Here is a 21,320-nt window from a genome sequence, read left to right on the forward strand (position 1 = left end):
TGTGAGTGTTGCAACCGAGGAGAGACGATTCTTACACACTACGCGCTTCAGCACTCAGCCGTCCCATTCTGTGAGCTTCCCTGGCCTACCACTTTGGGGCTGAGCCGGTGTTGCTCCTAGATGTTTCCACTTCACAAAAACAGCACTTACAGTTGCCCGTGGCAGCTCTAGCAGGGCATACATTTGACTAACTTACTCCTTGAAAAGGTAGCACCTTACGTTCGTGCCACATTGAAAGTCACTGAGCTCTTCAGTACAGGCCAATCTACTGCCAATGTTTGTCTTTGTAGATTGCATGGCTGTGTGCTCAATTGTATACACCGGTCTGCAACTAGTGTGGCTTAAATAGCCGAATTCACTTATTTGAATGGGTGTCCACAAAGTGCATGTTTTTTATTGGTGCCTAAAAACTTGAAAGAAACTTTGAAAATGGGTTGCAACATTAAACGTTTGTGAACCTCAACTCTTTAACTTCATTATGAAGCCAAGCACTCTTTATATATTTCCATATCTCCGAGTCAGTATCAATACTTAATAGTATACAATTATCCTGCTTAATTGTTCTAACAATTTATCAAACTTGTTTGCATACTTTCTGACAGTTGCATTAAACAATTAGACCACTTTGTGAGGGAGACCCTTATTTGCTGGTCAGTGACCCACTGTCCCTACCCAGTCAGAGGTAAAATGGAAACTCACGGAAGGTTACACACAGAGAATGTTATTGCCATAAATGTATATGTGGAATAAATATTGTTCTTGAATTAAAAGCAGATGGGAAACAATGATAGAGTAGGCCTATACTGGCATTTTCAGTTAGCACATTAGATTAATAGCAGTGGCAAGAGGCTAATTTGTTTGCTTGTTTTGCAATGCCCAACGTTACATGGAACACCCAGACATCATACAACATCCTTCATTGCAACACATGTAGGCTTCATTAGGGCTTTGTGATAGGCTGAGAAACACTATATATTGTCTGTGTATTGATGAGTGTGCTAGCGCTTACAGAGGCACTGAGAAGGCTTTTAACCCTGAGATACGTTAAGGTATGGTTATACTAATAATTCTAACATTTTGTTCAGAGTGAAGTCATTCTTATACACTCATTAACTGTGTAGTAGATTATACATATAATATAATCTGTAACTTGTTGGGAATAGATGGATTAATAAAGTGATGACGTTTATGTTTATACTGTACTCTATTTAGATGAAGATTGTTGTGCTACTTGGATTTGTGATGCTTCTCTCTATTGCTCTGGTAAGCCATGCATATAGTATGCACATTAAATGCTGAAGTTAGTATATTGCATCCATATGTATATTAATTCATTGTCTTATTGTTTGCTTTTGAAGGCTGAGCATGACCATGGCCATCAGCATATCATTGAGAAGCGCTCTTCAAGTGAAGAGGTGAGTAGTATAAATGATACATCTTTTTTGAAGGAGTATTTTTGCTTTATTTGGGGACAGAGATGTTGAGAGAAAGACAGGAAAGGCAAAGTTTGTGCCAGAAGGGTGTTGGCCGCATTCAAACTGAAGCTTCCATATTATACAAGGCCTTCAGAAGATATTCAAACCCCTCAACTTTTTCTACATTTTGTAGAGTTACAAGGTGGAATTTAAACGATCTACAGAAAATACTCTGTATTGTCAAAGTGGAAGAAAAATTCAAACATTTGTAAAGAAAATATGAAAAATAAAACATGAGTATATTACATATATACATATAGTATCAGCATCTACATGGCCTTTGCTCTATACAGTTATTTAATAAACATGATTTACTGCTAAAATAAACTATGTACAGTTATTGTGTATGGTGTACACAATTGAGACTCCAGTGGCTACATTAGTTTTGATTATGCTTCTTTTTCCCTCCTTCTTCTAGCGTGGCCGTGGCCCTGGCCGTGGCTTTCCAAACTTTCTCCAGCAGTACAACTACTTTCTGCTTCTGCAAAGACTTGGTCTTTTCCCAGCCCCTGCAGTACCTGCCCCTGCAGCACTGGCCCCAGCCCCAGCTCCAGCCCCAGCTCCAGCCCCAGCTCCAGCCCCAGCTCCAGCTCCAGCTGGTCGCTGAGAAAGGACATGAATCAGAACCTTCAACTCTTCAAGAGCAAGCTATGGTTGCTGAAATGACCAGAACATTAACTGACACTAAGTACTGTAATAGCTGATTTCCATATTTTGCTTGAGTTTCCCTTTAATGTACTTGCTGTATGTCTGTCTACAATGCAATAAAGAGGATTTGAAATGGCATATGTCCCCTCCTGCACACTTTCTTTTGCCTGAGAAATTTGATTTTCAATTCAAACACATGTTCACAGTTTGTGCATTTGTTAGTCAGAGTTAGTCAAATCTGAGGATTAGCATCTTGTTTTGTCGGTTGACATTTCTTGATATATTTAGTGAGGCTGCATTGGTTGTGAACAATATTTGAGTTATGTTTTAAACATTTAAACATGTTTTAAATTGTATTCACATTATGAGTAAAGTAGGTTAAAGGAAGTCAAGTAGCCAAATTCAATGGTCAAACATTTAAATCTTTCGATGGTTGAAATCATTGAAAGCCTTGACATAATACAGTATAATTTTTACATACATTTAATCATTCAACCTATTCCCACTCCACTGCTTATTTCACCAGGCTGCTTATATTTTTTTTTTACCCGAGCATGAATAATTAGTTGGTGTGAAGTTACTTTGTCAAGCCAGACAACTTAGGGGAATCTGTGTACTAGATATCACAGTAACTGATACAGTACAGTCCATTTTCTACCCATCACTGCGACCTGTATGCTCTCGTTGGCTGGCCTTCGCTTCATATTCGTCGCCAAACCCACTGGCTCCAAGTCATCTTTAAGTCTCTGCTAGGTAAAGCCCTGCCTTATCTCAGCTCACTGGTCACCATAGCAGCACCCACCCGTAGCACGCTCTCCAGCAGGTATATTTCACTTGTCACCCCCAAAGCCAATTTCTCCTTTGGCCGCCTTTCCTTCCAGTTCTCTGCTGCCAATGACTGGAACAAATTGCAAAAATCACTGAAGCTGGAGACTCATATCTCCCTCTCTAACTTTAAACACCAGCTGTCAGAATAGCTCACAGATCACTGCACCTTACATAGTCCATCTGTAAATAGCCCATCCAACTACCTCATCCCCATACTGTTATATTTTTTTTTTGCTCTTTTGCACCACCGTATCTCTACTTGCACATTCATTTTCTGCATATCTATCACTCCAGTGTTTAATTGCTAAATTGTAATTATTTTACCACTGTGGCCTATTCATTGTCTTACCTCCCTCATCTTACCTCATTTGCACACACTGTATATAGACTTTTCTATTGTATTATTGACTGTTGTAACGCCCTGGCCATAGAGAGGGGTTTTTGTTCTTTATTTTGGTTAGGCCAGGGTGTTACATTGGGTGGGCGTTCTATGTTCCTTTTTCTATGTTTTTGTATTTCTTTGTTTTGGGCCGTGTGTGTGTGGCTCCCAATCAGGCACAGCTGAAGCTCGTTGCTGCTGATTGGGAGTCACACATAAGGAGCATGTTTTTCCTTTGGGTTTGTGGGTAATTGTTCCTGTCAGTGTTTTGTACCAGACAGGACTGTTTGCTGTCGGTTTACTCGTTTCTTGGTTTGTATAGTGTTCATGTTGTTTATATTAAATTCTGATAATGAACACTAACTCCGCTGCACCTTGGTCCACTTCTTCAGACGACAGCCGTTACAACTGTATGTTTGTTTATTCCATTTGTAGCTCTGTGTTGTTGTTTGTGTTGCACTGCTTTGCTTTAGCTTGGCCACGTCGCAGTTGTAAATGAAAACTTATTCTCAACTGGCCTACTTGGTGAAATAAAGGTGAAATAAATAAAAAATACAAATAAAATCATAAAAGGACAAGGCAAGATGCTTGGCTATACTGAGGGTAAGATTGTTCTACTTTCGGGAGATTTACTCTCAAAGTTACCATCATATCGACAAAGAAAACACAGAGAAACATAAAGACAGATTTAATGAAAAAGAAATGAATCAAGACACTACTGTAGTAATGAATAGTTATGGAAGCTACTTCAAATTCAAGCCATTAGTGACACCATGTGGTTAAAGGTAATACCTCTCCTGGAGTGTATGTGCATTTCCAGTGTGTGTGTGTATGTGTGTTTGTCTGTGTGCGTGTGTGTGTGCATGCGTGCGTGTGTGAGTGTAAAGACATTTTTACAGAGAATGACCATATCTCATCTGTTGATTATTTATTCATTCAGAGTCCATTATAATAGATTAAGCGTAGTATTTCTTTAGATCTTTCTTTATTTCCATCTTTGTAATGTCTTTTTCTTTGTAATGTCTTTTTTCGTTATGTGTCGGACCCCAGTAAGACGAGCTGTCGCCATTGGCGTCGGTTAATGGGGATACTAATAACAAAAAATGTTAAATAATTAAAGACGTTGGGGGAGAATGTGGTGCTAAGCTGAGATATGGAATTGTTTTAAGATGGTCATATTATTGATAATTTAGCTATTTGATTTTGAATTAGAGGACCGCTTTAGGTATAAAAAAAATATGTAAATGACTGATTTTGGCCTTTACAACTAAAGCCCATAGAAATGCATTGAATAACACATTCATAAATGCAAAAAGGACTTTCAAAAAAAGTATAATAATATTGAGTATTGTGATATTATATAATAGTACTGAAGTGTCTGTCCTAAATCTAGGAAGAAATATACTCAGGAAATATACCGTTTATATATATATATATATATATATATATATAAGTACACATATTTAACCCCTTTTTTGGGGTTAGGCATAAAACTACCGTCATGCTTCCATTAGTTTTTTGAAACCTGTAACGATTACCTTCAGACAAGTCCCGTGCCACTTGTCGGGGTCATATAGCAAAATCTGCCCTTTTCACAGTGGGGTCTGTCGTGTCTTTGGGCACCATTAAACTGAAAACATGTTTATCAAATAACTCCCTGTAATTATTATTACGCGATTAAACTGATTAATCGTTTAACTGTAATTAACCAGGAGATCGGGGCACCAAGGAAAATATTCAGATTACAAATTTATAATTTTCCTAATATAACTTTCCTATATTATAACATTATATATTATATTATATTATAGGCCGATTATCTTCTGGTTTAAATGGTGTATTTTACCTCGCGTCCAGTCTCATTCCAAACGTCGTAAATTGTTGTATCTGCACGAATCCAGCCTTTACTAAAGTCACCCATACATCAATTGTCTTAAAATCATTTATTTACTAAACTAAGTAATTCACAGAAGGCATACAAACAGTAATTATCGTCACAAAGAATTGGTAGAGTAATGTGCCCTAGTGGGCTAAACACGCATGGCTGGTGTCTTGTTACACAAAGGGTCATAAAGGGCAGCTGAGGAGGCACACAGAGTTCATTAATATTAACAATTGATATGCTAATCCTTTGCACATGAACGCTCACTCATTCGGGAACAATTGCAATCAATATATATTTACGCTCAGTGTGTCGTCGGGATCCTTGTTGGAGAGTCGTTCTGTTGGAGAGTTTCTCTCTCTCTCTCACTCTCTCTCTCTCTCTCTCTCTCTCTCGGTTAGAATGGATCTTTCAAAGCGACATTCATTAATGTCGTTATAGAATGGATGTTTCGTCGGTCTTCGCGTTCAATGATATAATTTCTAGCTGCAGACTATTAATTAATATCAAAGACTTGTTATTATTCTGTCGGTCTCGATAGTCTAAAAGTTTAACCACGTGGTATAGGTAACTTTCAGTAGAGGAATTGGATGGTCAAACCTTGGCTCTCTCTTCTGAGGTAAGCTGGTCTGAAGAAAGTAAGTCAGTGTGGGGTTTTATACGTGAACATAGAACCGGCTTGTCACATGACACCTGGTCCTGTCTGTGTCCCTGGGGGGCGTGCCGATGACTGATCTAAGCTTTGAACAGAAATACATTCTAGAACATCAACATTGGTACATGGCATCTCTGTCACAAAAAATGTCGTACTGGAGAGAAGAGGACCAAGACGCAGCGGGAATATGGATACTCATATTTTAATTTCAAAGAAAAAGGAGTAAAGCATCCACTTGACAAAACAATAAGAGATACTCACGACAGTGCAACAGTTCTGCAGGCTATTAAACGCAGTGCAAAAACAACTACCCATAACCCCAAAGAAAAACACACACACCTATATAGGACTCCCAATCAAAGGCAACTCAACACACCTGCCTTCAATTGGAAGTCCCAATCACCAACACAAACATTCACACACACAAAACTGCCACGTCCTGACCCCAAAACTAATACAATAGCTCCATCTGCTGGTCAGGACGTGACAATCTCAACGTATTCCAAATAGCTTTATCCTTATTAATACATTTTATACAACCATTTGGATGCAAGTCCCATAGCTGAGGCTATTATATAAACCGTAGAATGGTAAAATGGCTATATTGTCTCTTCTGAGTATCACAAAATTGTACCAAGCGGACCAATTCATAGCTGGATTCTTCACCAATCTTTTATACCTTCTCCAGAACATAAATGTTGTTCGGTTCCCCAATTCTGTGAGTTGGAAGAATTTCCTTGGTCTCTCTATGAAACCCCTCTGTGTCTCAACTGGGCCATGTGGCAGGAGATTCTCCTCTAGAATTTTGCCACCCCTTCACACAGGGCCTGGGTGGGGGGAAGTAGGTTGGGGGATGGTGCAAGGGGGAGGGGGTCAACTGTCCTCCCTGTACTCAAAGAGGGCAACGTCATGACAGGTCCCATAAGATTGTCGCCTAAACGGACGGTACCAAACAGAACTTCAGATGGCTCTACTGACAATTGTGGGAGACGTAGAGATAAACGGAGAACAGCAAATGTTCGGACATTACAGACATTTTTGTGAGAAGACTGATTTCCGGGATGTCTCATGGTCTGACATACACCGCTCTACCTCTGACATCTTTCACTGCAGATGTGGCAGTGCGACACTGGCGGATGTGGTGGATTGAGACGCATCCAAAGCAAAAATCCAATGCAGATATCTCTATTTTAAACTGACGGATTATGATGAGGATTTTCTTGTTATGTAACTTAGATTGATGCGCCGGTGCATCAATCAACTCTAGGGGGTTATGCCCGAGTAATAATATTGAGACTGATATTTGGGAACAATTTGTATGACAATCCAGACATAGAATCATTCCTCTCAGTCTCTGCAAGATCAACAAAGAGCTAATATTGATCATTAAATCTGATAAGTAGACAATAATTGTTTTCATTGCTAATTGACATATTTATTTAGAGGTTGCCGTGAGACATACCACATGCGCATTTAGGCTTGCCAGTCTCTTCACCTGGTCAGAATCTTTGAGCTCTAAGCTTCTTCCTATGGACACTTAGCAATTATCACTCAGGCTTTGATAATGGGTGTACCCCGTAGAGTAGATGTCCGCTCCCACATGGATATCGAATTAGCATAGTAAAAAAATCCTCATAATAGTCGGTCAGTTTAAGCTCGAGATATCAGCTAGAAAAACTCTCCATAACAAAGGGTCCTACAAACGTTCCAACGCCTCTACGGAAAGATGAGACTCCAACAAACACGATGGTGTTCTCCGTTTTGCTCTATGACCCCCACAAGCGTCTTGGGACTCGTCTGAAGTCGGTACAGCCGACCTGCCAACTTCTGTCTGTAGCGTCCGAACAGACTCCTTTGCGGTGAGACACTGACGAGCACGTACATGTTGGTTGATTTGCAGTAGGACACCCACAGGCCTCACAAGACTTGTCTGAATGTCACCCGGTACTAGTTGCAAAAATGTATGGAAGTACTGTATACGGTGCATTCGAGAAGTATTCAGACCCCTTGACTTATTCCATATTTTGTTAAGTTACAGCCTTATTCGATAATTGATTACATAGTTGTTTTCCCTCATCAATCTACACACAATACCCCACAATGACAAAGCAAAAACAGGTTTTTAGAATTTTTTGCAAATGTATTAAAAATAAAAAACTGAAATATCACATTTACAGAAGTGTTCAGACCCTTTACTCAGTACTTTGTTCAAGCACCTTTGGCAGCGATTACAGCCTCGAGTCTTCTTGGATATGATGCTACAAGCTTGTTTCTTCTATTCTTCAATGCAGATCCTCTCAAGCTCTGTCATGTTTGATGGGGAGCGTTGCTAAACAGCTATTTTCAGGTCTCTCCAGAGATGTTCGATCGGGTTCAAGTCTGGGCTCTGGCTGGGCCACTCAAGGACATTCAGAGACTTGTCCCGAAGCCACTCCTGCGTTGTCTTGGCTGTGTGTTTAGGGTCGTTGGAAGGTGAACCTTCGCCCCAGTCTGAGGTCCCGAGTGCTCTTGAGCAGGTTATCATCAAGGATCTCTCTGTACTTTGCTCCGTTCATCTTTCCCTCGATCCTGACTTGTCTCCCTATCCCTGCCACAGCATGATGCTGCCACCACCATGCTTCACCGAAGGGATGGTGCCAGGTTTCCTCTAGACATGATGCTTGACATTTAAGCCAAAGAGTTCAATCTTGGTTTCATCAGACTAGAGCATCATGTTGCTCATGGTCTGAGAGTCCTTTAGGTGCCTTTTGGCAAACTCCAAACGGGCTGTCATGTGCCTTTTACTGAGGAGTGGCTTCCGTCTGGCCACTCTACCATAAAGTCCTAATTGGTGGAGGGCTGCGGAGATGGTTGTCCTTCTGGAAGGTTTTCCCATCTCCCCAAAAAATCTCTGTCAATCTGACCATCAGGTTCTTGGTCACCTCCCTGACCAAGGCCCTTCTCCCCCGATTGGGGACCCTGTGCTCTAAAGACAATTCCTTTAACCTCAAGACTTGGTTTTTGCTATGACATACACTGTCAACTGTGGGACCTTATATAGACAGCTGTGTGCCTTTCCAAATCATGTCCAATCAATTGAATTTACCACAGGTGGACTCCAATCAAGTTGTTGAAACATCTAAAGGATGTTCAATGGAAACAGGATGCACCTTAGATCAATTTCAAGTCTCATGGAAAGGGTCTGAATACTTATCTAATTAAGGTATTTTTGGTTTTAAATCATTTTTTTCTAAAAACCTTTATTAACTAGGTCATTATGGGGTGTTGTGTGTAGATGTCACGCCTGACCTTAGAGCCTTTTTATTTCTCTATTTGCTTAGGTCAGGGTGTGATTTGGGTGGGCATTCTAGTTTTTCTATTTCTTTGTTTGCCGGGTATGGTTCCCAATTAGAGGCAGCTGTCTATCGTTGTCTCTGATTGGGGATCATACTTAGGCAGCCTTTTTCCCACCTATGTTTGTGGGATCTTGTTTTTGGTACTGTGCTGTATTCCCTACTGAACGTTACGTTTTTGTTTGTATTTGTTTTGTTTCGGTGTTCATTTAATAAATTAAAATGTACGCCTACCACGCTGCACCTTGGTCCGATCCTTCCATCGACGAATGTAACAGTAAAGTGATGAGGAAAATGTTTTATTTAGTACATTTTAGAATAAGGCTGTAACATAACAAAATGTATAAAAAGTCAAGGGGTCTGAATACTTTCCAAATGTACTGAAAAAGTGTCATTTAAACGTTCATAGTGTAGGTTGGAAAAAGTATGTGAAGCCCTAGGCTAATGACTTCTCCAAAAGCTAAGTTGTGTCAGGAGTCAGCTAACCTGGAGTCCAATCAATGAGACGAGATTGGAGATGTTGGTTAGAGCTGCCCTGCCCCATAAAAACACTCATAATTTTGAGTTTGCTATTCACAAGAAGCATTGCCTGATGTGAACCATGCCTTGAACAACAGAGATCTCAGAAGACCTAAGATTGAGAATTGTTGACTTGCAAAAAGCTGGAAAGGGTTACAAAAGTATCTCTAAAAGCCTTGATGTTCATCAGTCCACGATAAGACAAATTGTCTATAAATGGAGAAAGTTCAGCACTGTTGCTACTCTCCCTAGGAGTGGCCGTCCTGCAAAGATGACTGCAAGAGCACAGAGCAGAATGCTCAATGAGGTTAAGAAGAATCCTAGAGTGTCAACTAAAGACTTACAGAAATCTCTGGAACATGCTAACATCTCTGTTGACGAGTCTACGGTACGTACAACAATTAAGAAGAATGGTGTTCATGGGAGGACATCACGGATGAGGCCACTGTTGTCCAAAAAAACGTTGCTACACGTCTGGAGTTTGAAAAAATGCACCTGGATGTTGCACAGCGCTACTGGCAAAATATTCTGAGGACAAATGAAACTACAGTTGAGTTGTTTGGAAGGAACACACAACACCATGTGTGGAGAAAAAACGGCACAGCACACCTACATCAAAACCTCATCCACACTGTAAAGTATGGTGGAGGGAGCATCATGCTTTGGGGCTGTTTTGCTGCCTCAGGGCCTGGACAGCTTGCTATTACCGATAGAAAAATGAATTCCCATGTTTATCAAGACATTTTGCAGGACAATGTCAGGCTATCTGTCTGCCAATTGAAGCTCAACAGAAGTTGGGTGATGCAACAGGACAACGACCCAAAACACAGAAGTAAATCGACAACAGAATGACTTCAACAGAAGAAAATACGCCTTCTGGAATGGCCCAGTCAGAGTCCTGACCTCAACCCGATTGAGATGCTGTGGCATGACCTCAAGAGAGCAATTCACACCAGACATCCCAAGAATATTGCTGAACTGAAACAGTTTTGTAAAGAGGAATGGTCCAAAATTCCTCCTGACCGTTGTGCAGGTCTGATCCGCATCTACAGAAAACGTTTGGTTGAGGTTATTGCTGCCAAATGAGGGCCAACCAGTTATTAAATCCAAGGGTTCACATACTTTTCCCACCCTGCACTGTGAATGTTTAAACGATGTGTTCAATAAAGACATGAAAACATATCATTGTTTGTGTGTTATTAGTTTAACAGACTGTGTTTGTCTATTGTTGTGACCTAGATGAAGTTCAGATCAAATTTTATGACCAATTTATGCAGAAGTCCAGGTATTTCCAAAGGGTTCACATACGTTTTCTAGCCACTGTATATGGAGACTGTTTAGTGACAAAAATAAGGGTTTAAATACATGTAAAAAAAAAAAATTCTGATCCTTCTTATGTCTCTCAGTTATAGGATAGACTCTTCAGAACAAATTTCCTTTAGATTTTTATGGGGGGACTATCTGTTGTTCCATGTAGTAAATTTGTTATTCATTGAGTTTTTATGGGCTAATAGCAGTAAGACCATATACATAATTTTTCCATCAAATCATTTTTTTAAATTGTTTTTTGATACTTCAAGGGGCCTTAAAATTCAATATCAAATTGCAAAATTATCCTTCTTAAAATGTTCCAGTATTCATAGGTAGCACCTCCGTCACTCAGTCACGTCATGCCACTGTTATGAACGTTCTCAAGACGCCCTCTATCAGCAGCGCCATAGTGGTGCCCTAAAGCGCTGATAAACCCAGTCATCTGTTTGAATGTTAAATGACGAGAAAGAGGCGTTGATGCGAGTAAACAGTCTTGTTCAGTACATTACAATACATCCGGATATCTCAAGCACACCGGTAAACACACTGAAGTTGCAGTAATTAACATTTACCAACAGATGGCAGCACTGTGCCATCTTATACCCATAACATCATCCTGGACAGAGGCAAACTAATGTTAAGTCTACATTTAAATTAGTTACCGGAAAATTTGATGACATTGCTAAAGTAGTCGAATATTTCTTAGGAAACATCTTTGACAGCATTATCATGTAGTCAAATTTACTTTAGACAGATGGCAAAGTTGTCATTAGCTAGTAAAGTTCAACAAAAGTAGCTAGTTATGCTAACATTAGCTAGCTAAAATCCGGTGGCCTCCCCTCAATCTTAGCTAGCTAGCTAACATTATACCGCATTTAAAGTCAAACTGGTGACATTAAAATAATGGGGGAAAAATGTCCTACTAAATATTTGCCTCCTTTTGAATGGCATTGTATTTCCATATCACTGTAATGCACGTTTGATGAAATCTTCATCAGCGCTCATAGTCGATACATTTAGTAGAATGCTCAGTTGGGCATCAGTACAAAACAAACGTTCAAAACAATATTGTGACGAAACATGCCACCCATGAATAGTTTAGAAGAGCCCTCCCGCCCCACACCCTCTCCCAGCTTAGACAGGGCTTAGACTGTAATGGGTTAATTGACCTTGAGTTCCGCAATGCCAGTTTGTCAACAGAGAGAGCCCTGTGATTGCAATGGCATTCTGTGGCAGTTTGACAGTAGCTCGGATGAGTGTACTAAAGATGGGAGTGAAGGAGTGAAGTGAAGTGGGTGTTTGTTTGCAAAACATTGGTACTGCATGTGTTTTCAGAATAAGGAAAATCCATTTCTATCACACATTCCAAAATTATTTCAGCGATTAGCTGGATGCCGTTGATATTTTGTCTTTATTGTAAAACATTTGTACTGCATGTGTTTTCAGAATAAGGTGGACTCAAAAACACAAAACACAAATGCTTAGTTTATAAATATGTCTGAGTGTTGGAGTGTGCCCAAGGCTATCCGTAAAAAGAATTAACAAGAAAATGGTGACGTCAGGTTTGCTTAATATAAGGAATTTGAAATGATTTATATACTTTTCCTTTTGATACTTAAATATATTTTAGCAATTACAATTATTTTTATACTTAAGTATATTTAAAGCCAAATACTTTTAGACTTTTACTCATGCAGTATTTTACTGAGGGACTTTCACTTAAAATTGAGTCATTTTCTATTAAAGTATCTTTACTTTTACTCAAGTATGACAATTGGGCACTTTTCCGAACACTGGATTCCCCAAACATCATAAGTACAATGTATATCCTATAAATTCATTAATTCACGTTTCTGTCTATCAGGTATTTCATGGAACTCCAGACATTGACTATGAAGTGTGATTCCTTTATGCATTTCTGTTTAATAAACACATTTATATTTCAAGCTCAATTGTATGTCTATTCAGTCCTCTGATTAAGTTTATGGTAGTTGTGAGAAATCTATACAAAGTGTGGTACATTACATTGTGTGATTTGAGAAAGTAAAAAAAGTGTTGTACATTATATTGCATGATAGGAGAAATCAAAATAAAGTCTGGTACTTGAGCTATGTTGTATAAGTTGAGAAATATAAATTGTACATTTCAATTAAATGTGTTCATTTAGCCTCCGCAATGCCCAAAAAACAAGGGTATAAATCATCGACAGATTCAAAATCTCTCAACTTAGCAAAAGTTTCCTAATACTGATGAGACATTGTTCTTTGTGGGCATTGTGGATATACACAGATCTGTAGAATTACCCATTAAATGCCTAATTTCATCACATTTTACGTCTACAGGACACACTGTTGATCATTGGACTGAAAGCTCATTGGTTGACAGTGGAATAAAATGGTCTATAAAAAGCCTATTTTTGCTGTTTAAGTTACAATACAGCATTAGTCTCAAGTTGAATACTTTTTAAGTATTTTACATCTTCACTTGAACAGGTAAGAGTTTCAAAGAATACTGTATTGGAATTGAGGCATGCGTATCTAGCTTTGAATTCACTGTACGTCTTTTTCATTTCAAGAATTCCATGGTGACCATGAATCTACTAGTCCTAGTGATGTGCCTGATTGGACTTTGTTCCTCCATTCCTGTAAGAATTCTTGAAATGCAACATCAAGCCTTCAATTTACACATCAATACACCAAGAGATTGCCGTTCCCACAGATTGCGTAGCATTGGAATATGACAATATCTGAATTATTACAATATGATGGACTTAAGTTCACACTTTGAGTGTTGATTACTTTATACCATAATATCATTCATCCTGGGATTTTGTTTGTGTGTGCAGGTGTCTGAGAAACATGATCGAGAGGAGAGCTCAGCTAGCGATGAGGTGCAGTAATATTTTGTACTATCTACTGGTATATATTAGGTATTCTGTCTATTAGAGTACTATAGTATGGTCTACTATTTGAATATGATTACAAGTTTGTTTGAGTTCAGAACAATTTATCCATCACTCTCTCTCTCTCTCTCTTTCTCTCTCTCTCTCTCTCTCTCTCTCTCCACAGAAGTTCAGGGGTTATGGGCGTGGTTTGGGAGGGTTTTACCCCTATCAGCAGCCTCAGTACCCACCCTACCTCCCTTATGCGCAGCCTTCTCAAGGTAACTCTGCCCTGATGGCCCTCCTGCCCTTCCTATTGGCCAGCCCCGCCTCTGCTCCTGCCGCAACTCCTGCTGCAGCTCCAGCCCCAGCCCCAGCCCCAGCAGCAGGTGGAAAATGAGACGGGCGTAGAAAGAGAAAGGAGAAAAAACTTGTTTACATCAAATATGTTGACATTAGCTGCTGTTCAGAGCTGATTATTCCACCATTAATAAATGAAATAAGTTAAGATCCGTCATTGTGTATGTCTTTGTCAGTTGTGTTCTGTTTGTTTGACAAACTATTTGAGATCCTTTCAAAACAAGTGTGAAACCTCTCTGACGTAAGGTGGAAGGCTCTACAAGTCGTAAAAAAATTGTAAACAAGTATGAAATCAACAAAACTTCTGAATTCATAATCAGTTCCAGAGAATTAGTTCTTTTCAAAAAGGGGTCAAGACCCACTACCAGTTCTTCTTGGGTTGCAGATAACCAAATACACTCCATGGCCAAAAGGACACCTGCTCATCGAACATCTCATTCCAATATCATGGGCATTAATATGGATTGGTCCCCCCTTTGCCGCTATAATATCTTCCAGCTTTCCTCTAGATGTTGGAACATTGCTGCGGGGACTGGCTTCCATTCAGTCACAAGATCATTATTGAGGTTGGGCACTGACATTGGGCGATTAGGCCTGCTCGCAGTTGGCGTGAAAAACCGCAATGACCATTATTCCTCAACCACCAAACTTTAAAGTTGGCACTATGCATTGGGGCAGGTAGCGTTCTTCTGGCATCTGTCAAATCCATATTAATCCGTTGGACTGCCAGATGATGAAGCGTGATTCATCACTGTAGAGAACGCGTTTCCGCTTCTCCAGAGCCCAATAGCATTGAGCTTTACACCACTCAAGCCGCCACTTGGCATTGCGCAAGGTGATCTTAGGTTTGTGTGCGGCTGCTTGGCCACGGAAACCCATTTAATTTAGCTCCTGTCTAACAGTTATTGTGCTGACATTGCTTCCAGAGGCAGTTTGGAATTAGTCTGTGAGTGTTGCAACCGAGGAGAGACGATTCCTACACGCTACGCGCTTCAGCTCTCGGCCGTCCCATTCTGTGAGCTTCCCTGGCCTACCACTTTGGGGCTGAGCCGGTGTTGCTCCTAGATGTTTCCACTTCACAAAAACTGCACTTACAGTTGCCCGTGGCAGATCTAGCAGGGCATACATTTAACTAACTGACTCGTTGAAAACGTAGCACCTTACGTTGGTGCCACGTTGAAAGTCACTGAGCTCTTCAGTACAGGCCAATCTACTGCCAATGTTTGTCTTTGTAGATTGCATGGCTGTGTGCTCAGTTGTATACACCGGTCTGCAACTAGTGTGGCTTAAATCGCCGAATTCACTTATTTGAATGGGTATCCACAAAGTGCATGTTTTTTATTGGTGGCTAAAAACTTGAAAGAAACTTTGAAAATGGGTTGCAACATTAAACGTTTGTGAACCTCAACTCTTTAACTTCAGTATGAAGTCAAGCACTCTTTATATATTTCCATATCTCCGAGTCAGTATCAATACTTAATAGTATACAATCATCCTGCTTAATTGTTCTAACAATTTATCAAACTTGTTTGCATATTTTCTGACAGTTGCATTAAACAATTGGACCACTTTGTGAGGTAGACCCTTATTTGCTGGTCAGTGACCCACTGTCCCTACCCAGTCAGAGGTAAAATGGAAACTCACGGAAGGTTACACACAGAGAATGTTATTGCCATAAATGTAGATGTGGAATAAATATTGTTCTTGAATTAACAGCAGATGGGAAACAATGATAGAGTAGGCCTATACTGACATTTTCAGTTAGCACATTAGATTAATAGCAGTGGCAAGAGGCTAATTTGTTTGCTTGTTTTGCAATGCCCAACGTTACATGGAACACCCAGACATCATACAACATCCTTCATTGCAACACATGTAGGCTTCATTAGGGCTTAGTGATAGGATGAGAAACACTATATATTGTCTGTGTATTGATGAGTGTGCTAGCGTTTACAGAGGCACTGAGAAGGCTTTTAACCCTGAGATAAGTTAAGGTATGGTTATACTAATAATTCTAACATTTTGTTCAGAGTGAAGTCATTCTTATACACTCATTAACTGTGTAGTAGATTATACATATAATATAATCTGTAACTTGTTGGGAATAGATGGATTAATAAAGTGATGACGTTTATGTTTATACTGTACTGTATTTAGATGAAGACTTTCAGCATGAAGATTGTTGTTCTACTTGGATTTGTGATGCTTCTCTCTATTGCTCTGGTAAGCCATGCATATAGTATGCACATTAAATGCTGAAGTTAGTATATTACATCCATATGTATATTAATTCATTGTCTTATTGTTTGCTTTTGAAGGCTGAGCATGACCATGGCCATCAGCATATCATTGAGAAGCGCTCTTCAAGTGAAGAGGTGAGTAGTATAAATGATACATATTTTTTGAAGGAGTATTTTTGCTTTATTTGGGGACAGAGACGTTGAGAGAAAGACAAAAAAGGCAAGGTTTGTTCCAGAAGGGTGTGGGCCGCATTCAAACTGAAGCTTCCATATTATACAATGCCTTCAGAAGATATTCAAACCCCTCAACTTTTTCTACATTTTGTAGAGTTACAAGGTGGGATTAAAACAATCTACAGAAAATACTCTGTATTGTCAAAGTGGAAGAAAAATTAAAACATTTGTAAAGAAAATATGAAAAATAAAACATGAGTATATTACATATAGTATCAGCATCTACATGGCCCTTGCTCTATACAGTTATTTAATAAAAATGATTTACTGCTAAAATAAACTATGTACAGTTATTGTGTATGGTGACCACAATTGAGACTCCAGTGACTACATTAGTTTTGATTATCCTTCTTTTTCCCACCTTCTTCTAGCGTGGCCGTGGCCCTGGCCGTGGCTTTCCAAACTTTCTCCAGCAGTACAACTACTTTCTGCTTCTGCAAAGACTTGGTCTTTTCCCAGCCCCTGCAGCCCCGGCCCCTGCAGCACCTGCCCCTGCAGCACCGGCCCCAGCTCCAGCTCCAGCCCCAGCTCCAGCTCCAGCTGGTCGCTGAGAAAGGACATGAATCAGAACCTTCAACTCAACAAGAGCAAGCTATGGTTGCTGAAATGACCAGAACATTAACTGACACTAAGTACTGTAATAGATGATTTCCATATTTTGCTTGAGTTTCCCTTTAATGTACTTGCTGTATGTCTGTCTACAATGCAATAAAGAGGATTTGAAATGGCATATGTCCCCTCCTGCACTCTTTCTTTTGCCTGAGATATTTGATTTTGAATTCAAACATAGGTTCACAGTTTGTGCATTTGTTAGTTAGAGTTAGTCAAATCTGAGGATTAGCATCTTGTTTTGTCGGTTGACATTACTTGATATATTTAGTGAGGCTACATTGGTTGTGAACAATATTCGAGTTATGTTTTAAACATTTAAACATGTTTTAAATTGTATTCACATTATGAGTAAAGTAGGTTAAAGGAAGTCAAGTAGCCAAATTCAATGGTCAAACATTTAAATCTTTCGATGTTTGAAATCATTGAAAGCCTTGACATAATACAGTATAATTTTTACATACATTTAATCATTCAACCTATTCCCAGTCCACTGCTTATTTCACCAGGCTGCTTACGATGAGCAAGTAAATAAGTCACTGGGTTACAGTTACTGTACCTAGATACAGTACAGTATCCAGGTACAGCAACTATTACAGTACAGTACATATTCTACCCACCACTGCGACCTGTATGCTTTCATTGGCTGGCCTTCGCTTCATATTCATCGCCAAACCCACTGGCTCCAAGTCATCTATAAGTCTCTGCTAGGTAAAGCCCCGCCTTATCTCAGCTCACTGGTCACCATAGCAGCACCCATCCGTAGCACGCGCTCCATCATGTGTATTTCACTTGTCACTCCCAAAGCCAATTCCTTCTTTGGCCGCCTTACCTTCCAGTTCTCTGCTGCCAATGACTGGAACAAATTGCAAAAATCACTGAAGCTGGAGACTCATATCTCCCTCTCTAACTTTAAACACCAGCTGTCAGAGTAGCTCACAGATCACTGCACCTGTACATAGTCCATCTGTAAATAGCCCATCCAACTTCCTCATCCCCATACTGTTATATATATTTTTTGCTCCTTTGCACCACCGTATCTCTACTTGCACATTAATCTTCTGCATATCTATCACTCCAGTGTTTAATTGCTAAATTGTAATTATTTTACCACTGTGGCCTATGTATTGCCTTACCTCCCTCATCTTACCTCATTTGCACACACTGTATATAGACTTTTCTATTGTATTATTGACTGTATGTTTGTTAATTCCATGTGTACCTCTGTGTTGTTGTTTGTGTTGCACTGCTTTGCTTTATCTTGGCCAAGTCGCAGTTGTAAATGAGAACTTATTCTCAACTGGCCTACTTGGTGAAATAAAGGTGAAATAAATAAAAATACAAATACAAATAAAATCATAAAAGGACAAGCAAGGTGCTTGGCTATACTGAGGGTAAGATTGTTCTACTTTTGGGAGATTTACTGTCAAAGTTACCATCATATCGACAAAGAAAACACAGAGAAACATAAAGACAGATTTAATGAAAAAGAAATGAATCAAGACACTACTGTAGTAATGAATAGTTATGGAAGCTACTTCAAATTCAAGCCATTAGTGACACCATGTGGTTAAAGGTAATACCTCTCCTGGAGTGTGTTTGCATTTCCAGTGTGTGTGTGTGTGTGTGTATGTGTGTGTGTGTGTGTGTGTGTGTGTGTGTGTGTGTGTGTGTGTGTGTGTGTGTGTGTGTGTGTGTGTGTGTGTGTGTGTGTTTGTCTGTGTGCGTGCGTGTGTGTGTGTGTGCATGCGTGCGTGTGTGAGTGTGAAGACATTTTTACAGAGAATGACCATATCTCATCTATTGATTACTTATTCATTCAGAGTCCATTATAATAGATTAAGCATAGTATTTCTTTAGATCTTTCTTTATTTCATTCTTTGTAATGTCTTTTTCTTTGTAATGTCTTTTTTTGTTATGTGTCGGACCCCAGTAAGACGAGCTGTCGCCATTGGCGTCGGTTAATGGGGATACTAATAACAAAAATGTAAAATAATTAAAGACGTTGGGGGAGAATGTGGTGCTAAGCTGAGATATGGAATTGTTTTAAGATGGTCATACTATTGATAATTTAGCTATTTGATTTTGAATTAGAGAACTGCTTTAGGTATCAAAAAAATATTTAAATGACTGATTTTGGCCTTTACCACTAAAGCCCATAGAAATGCATTGAATAACACATTCATAAATGCAAAAAGGACTTTCAAAAAATGTATAATAATATTGAGTATTGTAATAGTATATAATAGTATTGAAGTGTCTGTCCTAAATCTAGGAGGAAATATACTCAGGAAATATACCGTTTATAAATATATGTATATATTATATATTTGTGTAACAACCTGGCCATAGAGAGGGGTTTTTGTTCTTTATTTTGGTTTGGCCAGGGTGTTACATTGGGTGGGCGTTCTATGTTCCTTTTTCTATGTTTTTGTATTTCTTTGTTTGTGGCTCCCAATCAGGCACAGCTGAAGCTCGTTGTTGCTGATTGGGAGTCACACATAAGTAGCATGTTTTTTCTTTGGGTTTTGTGGGTAATTGTTTCTGTTCAGTGTGTTTCCTGTCAGTACTGTTTGGCTGTCGGTTTTCCTGTTTTTTGTATAGTGTTCTCTTTGTTTGAATTAAATGTCAAGATGAACACTAACTCCGCTGCACCTTGGTATTCTTCCGACGACAGCCCTTACAATATGTGTATATATATAAATATATATATATATATTAGTACACATATTTAACCCCTTTTTTCGGGGTAGGCATAAAACTACCTTCATGCTTCCATTAGTTTTTTGAAACCTGTAACGATTACCTTCAGACAAGTCCCGTGCCACTTGTCGGGGTCATATTGCAAAATCTGCCTTTTTCACAGTGGGGTCCCATAAGATTGTCGCCTAAACGGACGGTACCAAACAGAACTTCAGATGACTCTACTGAGAATTGTGAGAGACGTAGAGAAAAACGGAGAACAGCAAATGTTCGGACATTACAGATGTTTTTGTGAGAAGAATGATTTCCGGGATGTCTCATGGTCTGACATGCACCGCTCTACCTCTGACACCTTTCACTGCAGATGTGGAAGTGGATTTTCTTGTTATGTAACTTAGATTGATGCGCATCAATCAACTCTAGGGGGTTATGCCCGAGTAATAACATTGAGAATGATTTTTGGGAACAATTTGTATGACAATCCAGACATAGTATTATTCCTCTCAGTCTCTGCAAGATCAACAAAGAGCTAATATTGATTATTAAATCTGATGAGTTGATAGTTTTTTTTACATTTTTAGTCATTTAGCAGACACTCTTAATGAGAGCAACTTACAGTAGTGAATGCATACACTTCATTTCATGCATTGTTTTTTTTTTTTGTACTGGCCCTCCGTGGGAATCGAACCCACAACCCTGGCGTTGCACACACCATGCTGGCATTGCAAACACATTGCTCTACAAACTGAGCCACAGGGAAGACTAATTGTTTTAATTGCTAATTGACATATTTATTAAGAGGTTGCCATGAGACAAACGACATGCGAATTTGGCTTGCCAGTCTCTTCACCAGGTCAGAAACTTTGAGCTCTAAGCTTCTTCCTATGGACACTTATATTCGACTTTAAGTGTTTTGCAATCTCTACACAGTTTGAGAAAACACAGCCTCTGTGTGATGTGTGCAAAAGGGCAATTATCACTCAGGCTTTGATAATGGGTGTACCCCGTAGAGTAGATGTCCGCGCCCACACGGACATCGAATTAGCATAATAAAAAAATCCCCATAATAGTCGGTCAGTTTAAGCTAGAGATATCAGCTAGAAAAACTCTCTGTAACAAAGGGTCCTACAAACGTTCCTATGCCTCTACGAAAAGATGAGTCTCCAATAAACACGATGTTGTTCTCCGTTTTGCTCTATGACCCCCACAAGCGTCTTGGGACTCGTCTGAAGTCGGTACAGCTGACATGCCAACTTCTGTCTGT

At 39.5% G+C, this 21,320-nt stretch overlaps 1 protein-coding gene across 3 annotated transcripts; it reads left to right on the forward strand.

The window, feature by feature from the left end:
- Window positions 1-772: 772 nt before the first annotated feature.
- On the forward strand, window positions 773-17,474 carry LOC115192049 (alpha-protein kinase 3-like). 3 transcript variants are annotated; one of them, XM_029750150.1, is made up of 4 exons: window positions 773-1,049; window positions 1,213-1,263; window positions 1,359-1,415; window positions 1,894-2,261. In XM_029750150.1, the coding sequence occupies exons 1-4, from the start codon at window positions 990-992 to the stop codon at window positions 2,080-2,082; spliced, it is 357 nt and encodes a 118-aa protein (XP_029606010.1). In that variant the 5' UTR covers window positions 773-989; the 3' UTR covers window positions 2,083-2,261. The 3 variants fall into 3 exon arrangements, with proteins under 3 accessions (XP_029606010.1, XP_029606009.1, XP_029606011.1); XM_029750149.1 differs by lacking the exons at window positions 1,213-1,263; window positions 1,359-1,415; window positions 1,894-2,261 and adding exons at window positions 16,428-16,493; window positions 16,589-16,645; window positions 17,116-17,474 and having other exon boundaries at window positions 780-1,049; XM_029750151.1 differs by lacking the exons at window positions 773-1,049; window positions 1,213-1,263; window positions 1,359-1,415; window positions 1,894-2,261 and adding exons at window positions 16,182-16,264; window positions 16,428-16,493; window positions 16,589-16,645; window positions 17,116-17,474.
- Window positions 17,475-21,320: the final 3,846 nt, after the last annotated feature.

This window comes from Salmo trutta, chromosome 4 (genome assembly GCF_901001165.1).
Source record: "Salmo trutta chromosome 4, fSalTru1.1, whole genome shotgun sequence".
In the NCBI taxonomy this organism is placed as follows: domain Eukaryota; kingdom Metazoa; phylum Chordata; class Actinopteri; order Salmoniformes; family Salmonidae; genus Salmo; species Salmo trutta.

Coding starts and splice junctions, on each gene's coding strand:
- LOC115192049 (XM_029750149.1), top strand. CDS start 990: ATGAGTGTGCTAGCGCTTACAGAGGCACTGAGAAGGCTTTTAACCCTG. Junction 1,050..16,427: donor TAACCCTGAGATACGTTAAG/GTATGGTTATAC, acceptor TACTGTATTTAG/ATGAAGACTTTCAGCATGAA. Junction 16,646..17,115: donor AGCGCTCTTCAAGTGAAGAG/GTGAGTAGTATA, acceptor ACCTTCTTCTAG/CGTGGCCGTGGCCCTGGCCG.